The 17545-nt window shown below is 34.1% G+C and overlaps 1 protein-coding gene across 4 annotated transcripts in view; it reads left to right on the top strand.

Moving 5' to 3' along the window:
* LOC127712542 (uncharacterized) overlaps positions 1–17545 on the top strand; it is a 173191-nt gene that overhangs the window by 44852 nt on the left and 110794 nt on the right. For all 4 annotated transcript variants that reach the window (XM_052219031.1, XM_052219030.1, XM_052219032.1 and 1 more), the window contains exons 23-28: positions 1869–1968; positions 3222–3389; positions 3684–3764; positions 4174–4254; positions 6075–6176; positions 7815–7922. In XM_052219031.1, the coding sequence (XP_052074991.1) occupies positions 1869–1968; positions 3222–3389; positions 3684–3764; positions 4174–4254; positions 6075–6176; positions 7815–7922 (640 nt within the window). The remainder of the gene's footprint in view (positions 1–1868; positions 1969–3221; positions 3390–3683; positions 3765–4173; positions 4255–6074; positions 6177–7814; positions 7923–17545) is intronic.

The following is a 17545-nucleotide window of genomic DNA, read 5'->3' as shown; positions in this document are numbered from 1 at the left end:
ATATCACAAAGGGAAGGCTGTAATTGATTTTGGGGGTAATTGCCTCAAAATTTTAGGAATTAGGGGCCAAAAAAGGGGCAAAAAACAAGCATTTTTCTAGTTTCATGACAATAACTTGTGTGTAAGTGTTTAGATATTTCTGAAATTGTACTACAAGGTTCCATATCACAAAGGGAAAGCTGGAATTGAGTTTGGGGGTAATTGCCCCAAATGTTTAGGAATTGGGGGCCAAAAAGGGGCCAAAAATAAGCATTTTTCTAGTTTCCAGACAATAACTTGTGTTCAAGTGTATGGATCTCTCTGAAATTGTACTGCAAGGTACCATACCACAAAGGGAAGGCTGGAATTGAGTTTGGGGGAGATGAATCATAAGGGGGTTCATAAAATTGGGGGGGGGGGGGGGGGGGGTTTTATTTTTTTTTTATTTTTTTCCTTTTTTTTTCTTTTAAAATTTTCTATTTTAAGTTGGTTATTTCTGATTAATATTTAAAAGCAAATAATAATGATATGGTAGGAGATACACACCAAACAGAATGTGTAAATTATTATATAATAAGTATTGTGCAATAGCAAGAAATTTTCAATTGCACAGTATTGCACAATAGCAAGAAATCTTCAATTGCACAGTATTGCGCAATAGCAAGAAATCTTCAATTGCACAGTATTGCGCAATAGCAAGAAATATCCAATAGCACAATATTGCGCAATAGCAAGAAATTGTCAATTGCACAGTATTGTGCAAAAGAAGATACTTTGTATAAATAGCTTATTTCTTGATCAATTTCAATGGGGTTTTATTCTTGAATTCTTGGGGTTCTTTAATATGCTGAATCTAATCGTGTATTAAGTTTTTGGATTTTGGGCCCCGTTTTTAAATTGGTCCACATTGAGGTCCAAAGGGTCCAAAATTTAACTTTGTTTGATTTCATCAAAAATTTAATTATTTGGGTTCTTTGATATGCCGAATCTAACCGTGTATTTAGATTCTTAATTTTTGGTTCCGTTTTCAAATTGGTCTACATTAAGAACCAAAGGGTCCAAAATTAAACTTAGTTTGATTTTAACAAAAATTGAATTTTTAGGGTTCTTTGATATGCTGAATCTAAACATGTATTTAGATTTTTGATTATGGGCCCAGTTTTCAAGTTGGTCCAAATCGGGGTCCAAAATTAAACTTTGTTTGATTTCAACAAAAATTGAATATATGGGGTTCTTTGATATGCTGAATCTAACCATGTATTTAGATTTTTTATTTTTGGGCCCCGTTATCAACTTTGTCCACATTGAGGTCAAAAGGGTCCAAAATTAAACTTTGTTTGATTTCATCAAAAATTGAATTCTTGGGGTTCTTTGATATGCTGAATCTAACCATGTATTTAGATTTTGGATATTGGACCATAATAGGTGAATGTCCAATTTAAAATTTTTAAGTTCTTAGACCACATTCATTCTGTGTCAGAAACCTATGCTGTGTCAAATATTTAATCACAATTCAAATTCAGAGCTGTATCAAGCTTGAATGTTGTGTCCATACTTGCCCCAACTGTTCAGGGTTCGACCTCTGCGGTCGTATCAAGCTGCGCCCTGCGGAGCATTTTATTAGCACATGTATTTGTTTATTTACATGATGTCAGCACAAACACAAGTGTAAAATGTTTTATAAATTTTTTGACAAAAACTGTATTGTAACTGCAGTGCAAAGTCAATGTTGAATTGTCATCAAAAATCAATTTCAGAGTTAAATTGGACATATAATATACTTACTAAAGTTCTCATACCATTGAAAATTTGGGCAATATTGAAAGTATTGTTGGAAAGAATTTCCTTAATTGGTACAATATAAAATAATAATTCATCTATTTTCTCAGTCCTGCAGTAAATCATCACTTAATGAAGACACTAGCGACATCTGGTGGAGGAACAAACCAATATTACAACAACAAAACTAAGTCTAATTGGCAGTCAAAGGTTAGCATTGACCATTATCAATATTTTATGAATGGGGACAAAAAAATTATGTCTTTTTAAAAGTAACAGATTTTATTGTGGTCTCAATATCTTAATAACTGATTACTGTGGATTCACTTATTTTCGTGGATTAAGGAAAAATGACATTGTCGTGGATATTTAACTTCATGCTTTTAAAAAAGTCTGCATAACACCTATAGGAAATACGTGGAACAATTAAATTTTGGTTCGCCTATACCCACGAAATCCATGAGAATTGGTATCCCACGAATAATGATGAATAAACAATAGTCTGTGTAAGCATGTGCATTCTACAGTAATACAACTTCAGACTAACACTTGAGCTCTGAGGTTGTGAGTTAAAACCTCGCTATGAAAGCCTCACCTCATTGCAAGATGTGTTCAACACTGATCTTAATTAACAATGATTGCCCTGTCAAAAGGTTGTGGTCTATTTGGACTAAGGCTTCCTCCACTTATATAACTGGTCACCATGATATAGCCAAATTTCCTGTATTTAAAGTGTATAAGAATATTGAGGCATTGGAGTGCATTACTTGATCATTCAAATATTGTAAAACAAGTAATTTTCTGCTATTCTTTTTTCCTTGGTTATCCCTTTTTAACTAAATTCTGGGAGATTTATTTTCCCGGTTGACAGTTCTTATTGATGTATTAAAAAAGAGAAGACATCAGTATCATATTCACAGCAATATTTTTCTACTTGTAAAAGTCACAAAAAATAAATTACTCGTGAAAATAAGTTGGCTTCAAGTTTCAAAGTATTAAAAATAAAAACAAATTATTCAACTAGTGGGTCAATATTCTTACAAACTCTAAATTCAGGAATTATTGTTATATTTTTTATATATTTTATTGCGAACAAAAAAAAAATTTTCCATAAAAACTCCTTTGTATTTTCATCTATTTAGAAAATATTTTTTTACTCAGGCAAATTAATCAATGAGTGATAGATTTCTCTTAGAAGAAATTTAAAGGTCCCAATGAAATAACTACACAGAGAACAATAGCTATTGTATTTATTGAATGGGACAAAAGAGCTGACAAACTTTAAATGGATTGAACAATAATAGGAGATGACTCTGTGGAAATGTTTCATTTGATTCACAATTCATCTATATAGCATTGTTGTTATGCAGCATTTCCTGGATCTGCAATAAATGATCTAGAATTAGTATGGGTTTTTTCAACAATCACAATAAAACATGCATTCACATGGTCCATTTCCACAGATTGAAGGCCAGACTGAGAGAGCTTGTCAACCAGGTGTTTCTGGGGTCAGCGTACAGTGGATATACTATGCTAAACACAGTAATATAATCCAGGCTCCATGTATAATCCCATCCCTGTTTAATGGTACTCGGCAGGTAGTTTATGGGTTTGTCCCAAATTGTACACAGGTAAGAATTAAACTAAAATCACATTTGATGCCCATGGATCTTTAAAGAAATGTGGTAATTGAGAATATATATATTAATTGCAAAGTTCTTTATTCGTTTTAAATTTATTTATTTGAGAAATATTTCCCATTGCTTTGCATTGTTCTAAGTACAATTGTTTTTATTTATTGCTTGATTTTATTTTTACAATTTTATACCCAATTATTGTCACAAATAAAACAAACGATGATAGGAAAATTGGTATTTGGTAATAAAACATGATTATTTTAGTACTCAATTATTGTTATTTTTCAGGCAAAGTTAAGTGCTTCAGTTGATGGTAATGAATTCTGTACCATGGTGTCAACCACAGAGCTGAATATGACCAAGGGCAAAGTAAGTCTTTTTATGACAAATGTCATGTTTCTTTTTTTTATTGTGATTTATGTGGAAGACTGGCAGACTGCATCCAATTTTTATTGCTTTTGATACAGTATGATATTTGAAGATTTGTGGGCAGCAATTTTGATTTGAAGGTCACAAATTTCTGTTCACTGAATCTGCTGAGGCTTCTTTATTAGGTCGGTGTTAGAAATATATAATTTTTTTATGTTACAGCACCTAAATCTTGAAGGGCTAGGTAAGCCTTGCCCATTTCTTGAATGGCTAGGTAAGCCTTGCCCATCACTAGCTTTTTATATAGATAATAAGCATCATATAAAAAAGTTTTTACTTTTCTTACATCTATCCTATATTTGTATCTATTTTATCCAATAAGTTGATCACCTATCTTTATTTTGTACAGATGTTACATCAGCTGACAGCTAGAGCCATGATCAGAGACTATGAAGATGGGGTTTTCTCCAGTAATAATACACAGGATCAGGTAGGACCAAATTATGATTACAGAACGATCATATCAAAGATTTTAATACAAGGCTTTAGTGTATTTGTTTTGACTTATCTGATGGAAACAAAGAAAGATATATTTCTGAACATCTTGTATACCTTGACGCTGTATATTCAGAAATTATTGTGATATTTTTAATATTAATGCAAAAAATGCAACAGGATCAGGTTTGCAATAATAAAACTTGCATTAGAGCTTTTCCTTGACAAAATTTTGGGAATCACATTAATAAGATTTCACATTTTGACCTGTAATCAGTGATTTGCAATAATAAATACCTTGATTTCTGAATTCACAGTAGTAAGTGATTCAAGAACAATTTGATTAAAATGCTGAATTGTCATACTGTAAATTCAGAAATTATTGCATGAATTTATTATTGCGAAATTTTGAAGAATGGACTAAAATGTGAGATTAATTATTGCGATTTCAGGAAAATCTGCATATAGTTATATGTATCAGATATCAGAATGCAAGTTTTTATTATTGTGATACTCATTTCGTCGTATTATTCGCATTAATAAGAACCTCGCAATAATTTCTGAATTTACACTAGTTTGAGCTATAGATATTGTAAGAAGGTAAACACTGTTGAAGGTCATGTGATTATGACCCTTGTCAATGTAACCTTTACTTGCATAACATCTGGGAGGAAAAGAGTCATGATCATTGGTCCTGAAAGAGACACATGAATATATCCAAGAAAATTTGTTACAAGTTTGAGTATAGAAGTATAGATTAAAAAAAAAAATTGACACCATTGAAAGAAATAAGAACTGTATTTTATAAGAAATATGATTTACATTATATAGATATTTGAAATAATGAATGCAATTTAAGGTTATCATGTGTATAGGTCCAAATTAGGTAAATACATGTAGAAGTTCGGGTGTAAAAGGATGGATTCCAAATACACTTGACATATATAGTAGAAGGAATAAGAACTGTATTTTAAAATAAATCGGATTTATTTGATATAAATCTTCAAGATGATGAATTCCATGTATGGTTATTAGTCCCCTACCGACAAAGTCGAAGGGGACTTTAGGTTTGCACTCTGTCCGTCTGTCTGTCTGTCTGTCTGTCTGTCCGTCCATCCGTCCGTCCGTCTGTCCGTCTGTCTGTCTGTCTGTCCGTCTGTCTGTCTGTCTGTCCGTCTGTCAGTCTGGCAAATCAGTTTTCCAGACTTTTTTTCTTCATGCTTGAAGATATTGATTTGATATTTGGTTTATTGATTTATCATGACAAGTTACAGGTCAAGTTCAATTTTCATGATTTTAGCTTTTCTCTTTGTTCAGTTAAAGCCCTTTCCCTAGAATTAAATTTTTGATAAAATACTTATTAATTAGTAGATTTCTGTTCAAAGGGAAATAACTGATTTTTTATAACTCATAAGATTTTTAAAAGACAAAATGACATTTTGGACTTTTTTCCTTTTCTTTGGTAAATTGTTTGAAGAATTTAGTGTAGGTTTGTTTGTCATTCTTGAAGATATTGATTTGATAATTAGTATATAGTTTTATCATGACAAGTTACAGATCAAGTTGGAATTTTGTTCCAGTCTGATAATTTTTTGCAGAGTTATGGTCTTTGGACATAGAAAATTTACTTAAATAATCAGTTTTCAACAGTTTTTTTCGTCATGCTTGAAGATTTTGACTTGATATTTTTATGTAGTTTATACCATGACAAGTTATAGATCAAGTAAGAATTTCGTTCAATTACAATGAATTTGTAACCGGTAGGGGACTATGTATTGCCATGCAATACTCACAGAATGCTTGTTATGTTTAAAGGTCCAAAAATTGGAGAAGAAATCCTACATCATAGATCTGAGCAAAGAATACTCTATAGTTACTCCCTATACAAGCTTCATAGCTGTGGAAGAGAGAGAAAAAGTAAGTCAATGTTATAAAAGGTTTTTGTGTCTTTTAAGGTGGTACCAAACACCATGACTAAAATTAATCGGGCTTGTTTCATTTTCTTAAATTTTGACAAAATATTTTCTTTGACCCTTTAACACAACTATAAAAATTTTTAAAATCTTGAACCACACACTTTATCGGAAAAAATCATTTGATATATAGCAGTTTGACAAACACTAATTTTGATCATTGGGAGGCTTTTATATTTCCTAAACAATAGAACATGATTAAAATGTTCATTTGAATTTTACAGAGTTGTCTCCCTGTAGTGTTATGTACCATCTTAAAAAGTATCAGTTTATAAGAATAACATGTTTATCATCCCATTTCAGTGGTCTTCCAATGGCCATGATATCATAGTGCTACTATATTTACCATTGTCTTTCTTCATAGATTTAATAATAGTATGTTTTATAAGTGTGGTGCTATTAACTTAGGGAAATACTTCTATTTCAGTTTCCATTGAGCTATTTGACAAATCTTGTTCTTATTTAATATGTTTATTAAAAATTGGTATCAATTTGTTGAGATTCAGCTGTTATTTATACATTCAATTGACAACTCCTTATATTTGTTTGTTCAAAAACGTTTGCAGTAGTTGTAGGAAGTACACCACTAATTCATGGCCCCATTGCTTTCTATGTTAAATTCCCCAATTTCAAGCAGGCATAGCTCTTTTGTTTCAAGTTCAAATAAAGTGACAATCATTGCATGTCAAAGCAACACTTTATGGTGCCTTGTACTGAAAAAATCAACATACCTTTAATGGCATATAAGAAAGAACTGGTTCCCGGAACTTCAGATATACCAAAACAGGTACTTCAGATCTGACAAACAGGCAAAATGTACCCTCTTTTTTAAATTTCATGCAATTTTTTTATTTTTCAAAATTATAAGTCAAACAGTGTTCTACAATGATCACCAGTCATTCAGCTTTCATTTGATACCAAAATTACCTAAATATTCTACATATTTTGAAAGTTACACCCATGCGTAGGAACTATTTTGTGTTAAATATGTACTACTTTCTGGTATGTGCTTTCTGGCCGGGCCCGAATTAGTGGTGTTACACCTGTATATGCATTATTGTCTCATATTGACGAAAAGCAAGACATAGGTGTGCTGTTTTTTTGGGGGGGGTGGCAATGGTGGTGTCAACAATGTATTGGTTTGTGATAAGGTCAGTTTACTGTGAGGTCAATGATATTTGGTATACAGTTGTATTAGCATTGGCACATCTTATTTCCATGGAGATTATTTGGCCCTGCCCCTTAGTCATAATCTATTGACTTTGAATCTTGCTTAGTTAACATGTATTAGTCTGAGATTAGGTCAGTTAATGAAACCACTAGCGGTAGGTCAATGATATGTGGTATGCAGTTGTATTAGCTTTGGCACATCTCATTTCAATAGAAATTATTTGACCCTGTCTGCATCGTTAGTCATAGTTTATTGACTTTATATGTTTTGCATTGTTTAACTTTTAAAGTATTACATTTCAACATTTGAATTTTCCTATCAAAATTACATGCAGATGAGACATATCTCTGTGTCAACAGTTTATTAAACCCAATTAACATACAACAAATGTGTGGTAATTTTTTAATGTAGGATGAAGAAAAGACAGATGGACCATCAATTGCTGATTTGGTTGCCAAGGAGACTGTTGATGTTTTGCCTTATATGGATTGGCAGAATGCAGACATGTTTGAAGAGAAGGTGTGGTCCCTATTTTAATTTATTTTATCAATGATACCTTCAGTGTACATTCCAGTGATGAGTATCATTTAGGAAGGCCTCTATTATTATACCTTCCTAATTATATCTTTAAACTAAACATGTCCTTGGAATAATGCATATCAATAAATAGATGTAAAACATAATATTTTCCTAATTAAGACAAGAGGTGACTAAAGGTTGTTTTTTACATTAAGGCGAAGTATACGTAATTGCACGCCTCTAGCGGAAATCGGGATTCAAAACGTGCATCGTTAGTTACGCAAGTTATCTCCCCTACTCCAAGAACGGGAAATGGGCACATGAAAGAGAAATCATCATTTTAATGACTTTGTGCGGTCTATCATGAACCCAAACAAGTATTCCTGTGCTATGTCAAAATTTCAAAGAAATTAGCTGACCCCAATCAGAAATCTTAGATATTAGTATCCTATTGTGTGTTAGTTTGCAACTGTTTTTGTTTTAGCCTCATGAAGACGCGGGTACATAATACCGCTTGTATTTATTTCAACAGAAATTAAAAATGAACAAATACACTAGTGACAATTCTGCTTCTAGTCGTATCACACTCGTTAAAATCGTTCCAGAATTGACCCCACCATATTATTTGAATGAAATTGACAGTGTCAGTGAAGCGTAATCTTGAAGGTAACGAATAATTACCAGTAAATTGCATGTAAATATGTATGTTGAACTAGAAAGTCGTTGGCATGTCCCGTTTTTTAAGCAATTGAAAATTTTAGGATAATTTATATTTGTGTGAAAAGTATAAACGATACTAAAGGGTAATCGACCACAAGTGAAACATTTTTAACATGTATACATAAGTGGAAGGACAAAGCTTACAGAAAAAAAAACGAACAAAAAAATCAGATTCCGTCTACAAAACATTACACAGAAACTAATAATTTAGCACTGTGACATTTATCTCAGAATAAGTAAATCATCTATCTCATCCAAATCTCAGTTCTCAAGGAGCAGAAAATAAACAGGTGTCTTCTATTCCGTCCGCATTTTTTTGGGAAAGTAATTTAGAACCATGGTTGAAACTGAAACTACACATGTATGATAAAAATAGAACATGCAGTTTTTTTCTTGATCAAATTCCAATTTCGAAGGGATAGTGTCGGGGCTAACTCAAACTATCGTTATACAGAAAGAACACAACCATACAGTTTTACGTTTACTTCATATATATCCGAGCTGCTAAGGCTACGTCCCACATTGACGTCAACCCTAGATACAATAGGTAAAACGCGACGTCTTAACTCCCGCGGTATTCTCAACATTCTCCGGGCCGCTAAAGGTAAATATTAAAATTAAATTACAATAAAGTAAAAATGAATTAAAATTACTGTCTCTCAAATTCAAAACTGAAACTTAATAACTTTAGCACAGTCACTAACTTCCAGATTAGTTATCTTTTAGTTAAATCACAATGAGTCTATTACGTACACAGATAACAGTGTCTATATTTTCCGCGCACCTGTTCACATAGTCAATGCAATTTTATCATATAATCTGTTTTTGCAATTAGTCAATTAAAATCAAGCATATTTGTAAAAGTCCATAATAAATCAGAACAGTTCATCGGTTACGCATTATTTAGTCCATTTTTTAATATTTTCCCTGGCTCTTCTGGCTGCTTCTCGGTTTGGCAATATCCGGCTTGTTGTCGCACTTGGTTCCTCCTTCTGTCGAGCTTCTTCGTCCTTTGATGTTTCGATGTCTGTACAAAGTTCAAGAGGATACAACTTGACGATCGGACGTGATGTAGTTCCAGTTTTGGTTCGAATAATAGCGGAACGAACTAGTCCATCATTTCCTTTAGTTAGGTTTTCCACAATCCCGGTTTTCCACATTATTCTTCGGTTTTCGTCATGAATCTGAACAACATCGCCTATTCTGATTATCGTGGAATTGCTTCCCGTTTTCTTGTGGAATTCACGCAATGACGTTAAATATTCGGTTTTCCATCGGTTCCAGAATTGTTGTAAGAGTAATGATTGTCTTTGAACACGTTTGATAAAACTTGTTTTGCTCATAAATGTCTCATTAAACATGTCAATTTCACGAGTATCCATGTACGGTAATGTATTTATCCTACGTCCATAAAGAAGATGAGCTGGAGTAAGTGGTTCAAGATCCTCGGGGTCTGAAGAAACATATGTTAATGGTCGATCATTTAAGACGGATTCTATCTCTGTAACAATTGTCTGAAGAATCTCTAAATTTACAAGTGATTTTCCTAGGACTTTTTTTAAATTCGTTTTCGTCATTCCAATAAGACGCTCCCACCATCCACCAAACCATGGAGCACGTTTAGGGATGAAAAACCAGTCGATTCCTTGTGCTGATAATGTTTCTTTTAACTTTTTTGAATTACAAAGTTGTTTGATGTCTTCTGAAGCGGATACAAAAGTAGAACCATTGTCGGTCATAACAACTTTCGGTAAAGATTTTCTGCTTGAAAAGCGCCGAAAAGCTTGTAAAAACGTTTCTTCTGACAAATTTGTAACGACTTCAAGATGTATCGCTCTCGTAGAGGCGCAAGTGAATAAACATATGTAGACTTTCTTTATGACATTATCGTTATCTTTTACTTGTAATGCGCCTGTGAAATCTATCCCTGTAGCTGTAAAAGGGTCAGCTTCTTGTAGACGAATCTTAGGCAGTGGCGGTGGATCCGGTGCTACATATGGTAGTCCAACCACCTTTCTACAAGTAACACATTTCCTGAGTGTTTTCCGAACAAACTGTCGGATTGCAGGTATCCAAAAACTTTGTCTCAAATGTACGATAGTGGCATTTACTCCGGAATGAAAAATTCTTTCATGGGCATCTAATACAATAAGTTTAGAAATTGTATGATCGTTAGGTAAGATATACGGAAATTTTGTGGACTCCGATAAGGGCGCATTCTGAATTCTTCCTCCACATCTGATGATGCTCCTGTCCTCAAGAAATAACCTTAATTGTCTGATTCTCGGTAAACTGTTCCGTGTTCTACTGTTATACTTCAATGCGTTATATTCCGTAGCAAAAGCCGTCTCCTGACAATTTCGAATCCATACCTCAACCGATTTGGATAGTTCACTTGGTTTTAAATGTTCTAGTGTCCTTAAAGTCTTTTCAATTCTACAGTTTTCTATAAACCGTAGTACATATGACGTGATACGTAACAGTTTCTGGTACGACGAATATCGTTCAATATCAATAATAAAGTTAATTCCAAGTTGACAAATCGAATCGTCCTTTGGTTGGCTAATACATGTATTGTCATTTTCTGTTAACAAAACGGATAAAGACGTGTCGATTGATGTTGATTTTGGGTAAGTTGAACGGTCTGTTAACCAATGCGGACCTTTAATCCATAATGTGCTGTTTGTGTATTGCTCGGCCGTTATCCCTCGTGTTACTAGATCAGCTGGGTTATCGCCTGTAGGACAATACTTCCATTCCCATGATTTTGTCAATTCGTTTATTTCATTCACGCGATTTTGTATGAAACGTTTTAATGTCTTTGTTGACTTAAGCCAGTGTAAAACGATCTGGCTATCCGACCAAAAAGTGATGTTTTCGCACTCCATCGTTGATTGAAGGTGTTTAGCTAAGCGTGCTCCGATTACGGCTGCCATTAACTCAAGTTGTGGGAGTGTAATTTCCTTTAATGGTGCTACTCGTGACTTTGCCATTACAAGTGCTGTCTCATGTCCGTTACATATATATCCTACCGCACCATATGCCTTTGTACTTGCGTCAACAAATATGTGAAGACTGTGATTTGTTGATCCTGTAGTCTCAGAGAAGTAATATCGAGGAAATACTGTTTGTGTTGCGGTCTCAATATTATCGCGTATACTGATCCATTGGTTACATAGGTCCCCTTCTATTAAACTGTCCCATTTTAATCCAAGTTTCCATATTTCTTGCAATAAAATTTTAGTCGTAATTGTAACTGGACTCAGTAATCCTAGCGGATCGTAAATTCCTGACGAATATCTCAATATTTCTCGTTTAGTTACACGTATTGTCGTAATTTCTTCCTTGTGTGGATAGAAAAGATAATCTGTGTGGCTATTCCATCTCATTCCCAATACTTTCGTGTCTGTGTCCGTGTCTAAAACATTCTGAGATACTGCTTGTTGTCGTACCTTTTCGCTGTTTGAATTCCAAGACCTCAGATTAAATCCTGCCTTAATCATCATTTTTCTTGCTCGCTCAAAGAAGTTTAAAGCGTCATGCTCTCTGTTTATGCTAGTCAAAATGTTATCCACATATAAATCCCGTTCAAGCATTCTTGCGGTATTACTGTTGGTTTGCTGCAAATGTTTTAATAGGGTGGCGCTCAAGATAAATGGTGAGCAAGTTGCTCCGAATAATATTACCTTAAATCTATATGTCATTAACGGACTGGTTACATCTGAAGGGTTACTTAACCATAGAAATCGGGTTACATCTCGGTCGTCTTTGTTGAGTCCTACATGTAAAAATGCCTTCTCAATATCGGTAGTGATAGCATAACGATGAAGTCGAAATCTTACCAAGATCTTGGATAAGTCATTTAACTCTGGGGGAGTGCTCATTAGGCAATCATTAAGACTAGGTTGATTTTGATACATCTTACAACTGCAGTCATACACTATGCGTATTGGTGTTGTACTGGAATCTTTCTTGACAACGGCATGGTGTGGTATATAATGTACTTTGTTAATTGTCGGTTCTGATTCATCAACCCTCTCGATAAATCCGCGACGTTCCTGTTCCTTTATTATATCTCCGTATTTCTTTAGCATGGTCTCATCTTTGCCTATTCTTCTGATAACGTTCTCCGTTCTCCTTTTGGCTACATCATAATTTGACGGTAATTCTTCGTAATCTTGTTTCCATGGTAATTTCGCCGAATACCTATCTCCGAGAAATTCAATTGATGAATCTTGATAGTCTTTCAAATAATTTGTCTCCTTCTCATGATTTTCGGATGAATCTATGCCTATCGATTCAAGTTTCCAGAACGATTCCAATTTAAATTCTTCTGATTTGTGCGAAACTAGTACGTTAAAGATGCCAGCTGTCGTAGACGAATGTGCTCTACCTGATTGTAAGGGTCCTGATAGCAAATACCCAAGCTTTGATCTTACCGCGGTCGGTCCTTCTCCTTGTATAACCTCGTCTTCAATAAAATCCCAATAATAGTCGGCACCAATAAGTAAAGAAATTTCAAAAGAATCTTCTTTAGTAACTGTATGAGCGAGTCTCAATCCTTTCAGATAATTCATATCTCGTTTAACGTAGCGCATGTGATTCTGAAGTGGGACTGCTATGGTAGGTACAATTAGAACTTCAATTGGAAATTTACGCCTATTCTCTGTTTCAATGTGTACGGTGGATTTACGTAGTTCTCTCGTGCTGGTGTTATCCTTCCCAAATGCTGATAGATGTACAATTTCAACTCCTTCAGTTTTCAAATTCAATTTTTTCGCTAGATCATCAGTTAAAAAAGATCTTTGTGCACCTTCATCAAATAAAATATTAGTATCCATACACATACTACCTGACCATACAGGAGCTACAGCAGTCTTCAATAGCACATTTGTGCGCATCTGTGTCGAAGAATGTAAAATTTTCGTATCTTCCTTATTTTCAGTATTATTAATGATATTGACAGATGTAGATTGATTATGATTTTGATTGTTCTGTTTCTCTGGGTTGCTTACAGTTTCCCTGTTACCATGGTTACCTACATTACACAAGCTGGAATGGTGTCTCTTGTTACAGTGTCTACACGTTCTTTTTGATTTACACTCATTGGCATGATGATTCCCTAAACAATTAAAGCATAAATTGTCTCGTTTAACTATAGATATGCGGGCTTTAGGGTCACTAACCTTGGTACAGTATGTTGGCGCATGTATGTCTTTACAAAAAATACATGGTCTCTCCTTAATATTCCGGGGCTGGCCTTTCTTCGCGTTGTGTGCTATGTGTCCTTGTGGTGAATTATTTCCTGTGTGAAATGTACTTATAGATGTGTTTGCAAACTGGTGGTCTATAGAATCAAGATAAGTGCCTGTATTTTGTCCTGCCTCCATGATTTGAATTTCGTTAAGTATACTCTTCCTCAAATCTTTCAAATTCCAACTGGACGGTCCGTGTTCTCTGGCTAAGTGTTGTCTGATTTCACTGGGTAACTTTCTCATGATAATCGGTACCAGTAAAGTTCCATATGACGTCTCAGGTTGTCCGAGCGAATCTAAACCTCTTACGTAGGCTTCACATCGGTCATAAAATAATCTTAAGCTTGTTAAGGTGTATCGTGGTTGGGCAATATCTACAAGAGCTTGTAAGTAGGCTTCCGTAATTCTGTGTGTTTGTCCGAACCGTTCCTTGAGTACATTTATAGCCTCCATGTAATTACCATTTGTAAGCGCAAATCCAGTTATCGTATTTAATGCCTCGCTTTCAAGTTGCGATTTCAGATAATTAAATTTCTCAATGTTTGTCAAAGTAGGATTAAAATGTACAGCAGATTCGTACGAGTCCCAAAACGTTTGCCAATCTAAAATGTTGCCATTAAACTTCGGTAGTGATAACTTGGGTAAACGATGGTTACTAGTACTAGCTATATTTTGTGGAGCAATATGACCTGTATCAGAGCCATTGTAGCTTGTCTGTGGTTGAGCGGCGGATGAAGCATAGAATGGTGTTGCGTTTTGAAAGTTATCAACATTTGCCGGGCGGAAAGGAGGGCTTTCTACATTGAGTACTTGATATGAAGATTGTGTTACATTGGAACTTGGTGTACGGTTTTGACCAATTTGTATAAAATTACGAAAATGTCTAAGTTTAGTGTCTAAATTATTTGAATACTCATCTGTATCTACTATTTCACTTTCAACGTTGTCTGAATCCGTTGCTTCCAATATCTGTTCGTTCAGTTTTTCCAACAATTTCTTCTTTTGCGTAAGATTATCGTACGTTGCAAGTAGTTCATCTCTGTCGAAGTCCGTGTTTTCCTTCGCCTCCTCGAATTTTCGGAAAAGTCTCGTCACTGCACTTCTATTTCCAGTTCTTATATTCTTTAACTTCTCCATCTTCGATGTAATCCTGGTCACGGCACCATAAATGTCGGGGCTAACTCAAACTATCGTTATACAGAAAGAACACAACCATACAGTTTAACGTTTACTTCATATATATCCGAGCTGCTAAGGCTACGTCCCACATTGACGTCAACCCTAGACACAATAGGTAAAACGCGACGTCTTAACTCCCGCGGTATTCTCAACAGATAGCGAAATTTGCATTCTTGTGTTTTTCTTTTGTGTATCATTCAGAAGTAGAGGAGAATACAATTTTGAAGTAATTTTTTCTTCTCAAGTCTCAATATTGAAGATTACTAGTATTATAGAATTATAGAGTATAAGGTATAGGGAAGAAGGGAGAGGGTGAAGAAAATAATGTTACTATGTCAGGGCCTTTTATAACCGAACTAAACGTTAGAGGTTTTTCTCATGGTTGATGGCCTTATGGTTGCCTATTATAATTGCTTATATCCACTTCATTCAATAAGGCAGCTGGGGTGTCAACATTTTCGGCGATAAATGCTTCGTAAGCTTCTGTAAAAGACTTTTCGGTCAAAGTTATTTCAAATTTCAATATAAAAACTGGGGATCGTGGACCTTGTTTTTTCGTAACAATACATTGAAATTAACCACATTTAGGGTATTTTATTTTGTTTATGTAAGGGAAACTTAAGTTTTCCTTATTGAAGAAACATAAAACGATAGAATTGTCTAAAATTCGAAGAGATAATTTCGTTAAATAATACTTCTGAAATATATATATATATAAAAAAAGGGGGTCACGGGCCTAATTTTCTTGAAAAAAAATATTGATAGTTCAATCTTCAACATGCGTGATTTATGACAACTTATCGGTGGGTGTGTAAATATTGACACCTTTGTGTAATGTCTATATCCAAAAGCATTTATGTAAACTACATGTACATCTACATGCTGATTGGAATTAATACGAATATATTTGTTGATTTCTAATACAATATTACAGGATCAAGATTGATTAACAAGAGAAATCTTCTGATCAGGAAAGAAATTACCAAACACTCACATTGTATACGGTTTCTGGGGAATGTGTCTTTCTCAGAACAGTCTTTTTCGGACTTTATTAAACAACAAACGATTTTTTTTCAATGCATACAGCTTTTTTTTAAAACTGAATGTCGTATTTTTCCCCTTATTTTTTTTATGGAAACCAACGATTTGTCTTTAAAAAAAACCTTCCCCCTCCACAAAAGATGAATGGTCTGTGCCTTATATATAATCATTAATAAAATGATATTGTATTTTTCAAAAACCTATACTCATATTTGAGATAAAGAACAGCAATAAAAGCGCTGTTCCTTTTCTTATTGTGTGTTTTTTTGCTGTGCATGTACTGATTTTGTGTCGTGGATGGATACCCCATATCCTTCTTTTTCTATTATAGTACAGTAATATGTGTATATTTTTTCTTGTTTTAATTACCATGTATGAGGGTATGAATAGGTTACCGTGAATGAGGGTAAGAATGGTTTACCGTGAATGAGGGTATGAATGGGGTTTACAGATTAGAGAAAAATGGTCAAAAAGTAAAGACTAGAAAAAAATGTGCCCAATAGCATTATACTGGATACAATCTAATGAATTTACACTAGAAACATTTTTTAGCATCATAGTGTATGATTACATTCTCATAACATCGCCCTTGGTACATTTGTATAGCATTACATACGTAGATTCGTATATCATTACATATGTACATTCGTATAGCATTACATACGTACATTCGTATAGCATTACATACGTACATTTATTTCATGAAACCAGTACATTTATATCATGACACCAGTACATTTATATCATGACACCAGTACATTTATAGCATGACACCAGCACATTTAAAGCATATAACTATAATACACAAAGCTTTAGACTTAGACTTAACAATACGGCTTAAGCATTACAATATACACAATGCTAAGGCATAACACAAGCAGTGATCTATGCAATGGGAAGTTATTTAAAAAACTCCGATCTGTTTTATTTTGCTGAAATTCATATACGGGTTCTTCTTTTGACCTTATTACAGCCATTCTCAAGATAATATGCATTTGCAGATTTCTTATTTTTTATGAGTCGTACATGTGGAAATTTAAGAAATAATGGTACAAGAAATTATTTCCTTTGTTAATGAATCTCCAGCAAACATTATACCATGTATAATGCCTTGTCGTGTAGTTAAAGAAAAGGGAAAGCTATCGAGACAGGAAATTTTCAAGTAAAATTGTAGAACCACGTGCACGTGTGTGAACTTGACAAATAGAATGGGTTGTGTACGCAATACCTCGCATAGTGCCGGAAATGGTGAGGATGAAAAGAAGTGATCCCAATATTATAACCGAATTTTTCAAATATGTATAGAATCATTCTGTACTAATCTGGACAACTCGATATTTTATTCAAAATTATTAGAACAATACAAATATTTCAAAATAAGATGTGGAACCCTGTCTAATCAAGAAAAGATTGAGTTAAAGTCTATGC

This window comes from Mytilus californianus, unplaced genomic scaffold (assembly GCF_021869535.1).
Source record: "Mytilus californianus isolate M0D057914Y unplaced genomic scaffold, xbMytCali1.0.p SCAF_8, whole genome shotgun sequence".
NCBI lineage: Eukaryota > Metazoa > Mollusca > Bivalvia > Mytilida > Mytilidae > Mytilus > Mytilus californianus.
Note: the sequence above shows the minus strand (reverse complement) of the source record. Positions and strands in the feature narration are given on the sequence as shown.